This window comes from Alexandromys fortis, unplaced genomic scaffold (assembly GCF_014885135.2).
Source record: "Alexandromys fortis isolate MF-2015 unplaced genomic scaffold, M_Fortis_MF-2015_v1.1 scaffold_156, whole genome shotgun sequence".
NCBI classification, from domain to species: domain Eukaryota; kingdom Metazoa; phylum Chordata; class Mammalia; order Rodentia; family Cricetidae; genus Alexandromys; species Alexandromys fortis.
This window is the reverse complement of record NW_026068028.1, coordinates 323,481-326,653: the sequence shown is the minus strand read 5'-3', so window position 1 is coordinate 326,653 and position 3,173 is coordinate 323,481. Positions and strand designations below refer to the sequence as shown.

Here is a 3,173-nt window from a genome sequence, read left to right as displayed (position 1 = left end):
TACAGTTACATGTTTCTCCCGAAAACCTCCTAAGTGGTGATAGGCCTGGACTCAGAGACGGAGCACTGACCATGGCCACACTGGTGCCATCTTCCATGCCCTGCCACTGGCTGTTGTTCCTGCTGCTGCTTTTTTCAGGTACGAGATATGCGACAGACAACAGGCATGCTGGCTTTGAGATGGGCCTATCGGTTTGTTCTGTGTCTCAGCTCCGTTTCTTGCTTGCTCAACCTCCTGCCTTTTGCTTTCTGCTTCTTGTCTGCCTCGCTCTGACTGTCCTATGCCCAGCTCGTGGGTCTTAATGGGAGGCTCAGGGCCTGAGGGCCCAGCTCCTCTCTAGTCTGGAGGCTTTCAGGTTGAACTGGGTAGGGGCAAGGGGCTAATCGCGTTGGCAGTTATGACCTGGAGGAGCCAGCCGGGCCCAGGAGGAAGAGGGACAGCATGTGGTGGTTCCCAGCTAAGCCCTGGGGGCATGGCATGGGAAAGGCTGGTTCCGTAACCTGGAAGACAGCATGTTCCAGGAATGATCCTCCCTTTGAAAGACTGGCCAAGCCCTCCCTGTGTGGCTTTCTTCTCTTTATCTGCAGAAGCTCCAGGCTAGCCTGCCGGGCAAAGGCAGAAGGGATCTGGGAGTGGGGCTTCCAGTACCCCTACCTTATTTCTGCCTCTCTCGTACAGGAACAGGGAGAACTAAGGGGCTTGAAGCTGTAGTTCTGGAAGGAGGAAGTGGCTCTGGGAACGTGGAGGGGGTAAGGGTGGGGCAATCAACTGAGGGTAGAGAGGCCTGACCTAGCCCTGCCCACTTCCTCTCACCCTCCAGGTGGGCCGGTACCAGCGGTGACAAACAGTGACCTGTCACAGAATCTCCAAGGTTAGTCGCCTCAATCATCACTTCACATTAGCCACTGTGGTCCCAGATCTTTGCCCTGGAGCTCCCCTTCACCTCCATAAGGCCTCTCACGGAGGCCCCACTTCTGGATGGCTGTCACTCCTCATCAGGCTAGTACGCTCCAGTCCTGGCCGCTGAGGGTCAGAACTAAACCTGGCTTGGAGATAAGAGAGTGACAGCGAGATGGGATTCCATAGGCCTCAGGCCTGTGTCTGTGTGGCTAAGACCCCACAAACCCCGCAGGCCTAGACACTGAGAAGCGTGAGTCCATGAGAAGGGTCAAGAGGGTATGGGAGAAGGGTCTCGGGTAACAGGCTAAGGATTCAACCTTTATCACCCTGGAGACAGTGGGGAGTCCTTCAGGATCTGGGGTGAGTGTAGGAAAGTCCAGAGGAAAGAGCTGAAGTAACCAACGAGGCCAAGAAGGCTGTTCTGCAGATGAGGTCTGGGATCTAGCTGTTACAGTGGACGTGAATGCAATGGGAAAGTTCCAGAATCCTTCTTAAGGGACGACCAGTGGGCAGAGGTTTGAGCAGGAAGCGGTGTGGAGCAGAGGCTTGGTGTGTGGCCTCTCGACATGGCTTACTTTCCCACAGCTCTGCCTTCACACTGCCTCGTAAACCTAAAGCTCCAGACAGGGGAAGCAGGCTAAACTGGGTTAGTGTCTTCCACGGTGGACTAGGTTGGCAAACAGGAAGACAATCAGCCGAATTTTGAACCTTGCCTTGATGTCCGCAGGAGGCTCTTGTTCTGAAATCAAGCTGTACCCGAGGTACATAGCCAAAAAGCGGGGCTCCGTGGTGAAGTTTTACTGTTACTCAGACTCCTCCACCGTGACCTGGTTCCGAAAACAAGAGAAAGAGACACCCCAGCCGCTGTCTGAAGAAGAGGGACACATCTCAAACCTCCGCAATGGCTCTGCCTATGTCCTCACCATCCAAAACATCCAGTTTGAGGACAATGGTATCTACTTCTGCAAGCAGCAATGCAGCAGAGACCCAGAGGATGCTTGGAGCTGTGGCTCAGAACTTAAAGTCCTAGGTGTGTGCCCGGTAGACTTGTGTTCATGTAGCCATCCACACCCACGCCCCTGCCTACCAGGGGAGGTGGCCATGGCCCTGGAGTTCCCAGGATAGCTGCTGGGCAGTTGGCCCTGAGGGGGTCCAAACGGTCTCTATGGTTAACCTCCAGTTCCAGCGTTATGTATGCCCTGTCTCCCTGCCCCAGGATTCAGCACCTTGGAACAGCTGAAGCGGCGGAACACCCTGAAAGATGGCATCATCATGATCCAGACCCTCCTAATCATTCTCTTCATCATCGTACCCATCTTCTTGCTACTAGACAAGGTGCCCAGAGGAACTGGGGATCCTTGGGAAGGCTGGGAGGTGGGCACAGGGCAGACAAGACCCGGGCGGGGTCTCCATCTTCTCAGACTCTGTGGCTGCTCTCTCAAGAAGGCCCCACCCCAAGTCCTGTCCACTGGCTTACTGTTCATTCATTCATTGGTTCTTGGAGACTCCTTCTTCCCCTCCCCCACCCAGACCCACATCCCTGGCCCATCAGGGTACGTGGATGGAGGACCCTAACACTCAAAACTATGTTCTTCCACCCTCCCTGTCCCTCCCACAGGATGACAGCAAGGCAGGGATGGAGGAAGATCATACCTACGAGGTAAGGGACAGTGTCACCTAGCAGCTCTGAGCTGCAGTGGTCCCCCTCCTTTGGCATGGTTAGAATATGGCCCAGACCTGAGCTCCAATTCGTCTTTCTAGGGCTTGAACATTGACCAGACAGCCACCTACGAAGACATAGTGACTCTTCGAACGGGGGAGGTAAAGTGGTCTGTCGGCGAACACCCAGGCCAGGAGTGAGGGGCCACCCTCATCCTGCCCAGCTCTTGGGCCTCACTGCTTCCAAATTGCCTGGCTCACAGCACATCCTTTCCTTCCTGGATCCTCAGCCAGCATCTGAAGCTGGACCACCAATGTCACCTCTCTCTTTAGCCCCTGGTCCCCAGCTCGTGCTGAAAGGCCTGGGGTAGAAGGACAACAGGGCAGTGACACAGAGTGCGGAGTTATCTGGGGATAGACTGGACCTAAGTACCATGCAGAATCTGTCCTCGTGTTTGGGACAGGAAACAGAGACTTGTGGGAACCTGCACATGGACTCAGAGCAGACTAACTTCCTGCAGGGCCCAGGAAAGACTATGGTCCCCAATGGTACCAGAAGGGCCTGCGAGAATGTCATTTCTCCCATCCCAAGGACCACTTAGCTTACAGCCCAT

At 55.0% G+C, this 3,173-nt stretch overlaps 1 protein-coding gene across 1 annotated transcript; it reads left to right on the top strand.

Annotated features, from left to right (window-relative positions):
• On the top strand, positions 1-3,173 carry Cd79b (CD79b molecule). Its single transcript, XM_050164294.1, has 6 exons — positions 1-138; positions 821-871; positions 1,628-1,930; positions 2,117-2,235; positions 2,519-2,560; positions 2,662-3,173. Exons 1-6 carry the CDS (start codon positions 72-74, stop codon positions 2,758-2,760), a joined length of 681 nt encoding a protein of 226 aa, XP_050020251.1. The 5' UTR covers positions 1-71; the 3' UTR covers positions 2,761-3,173.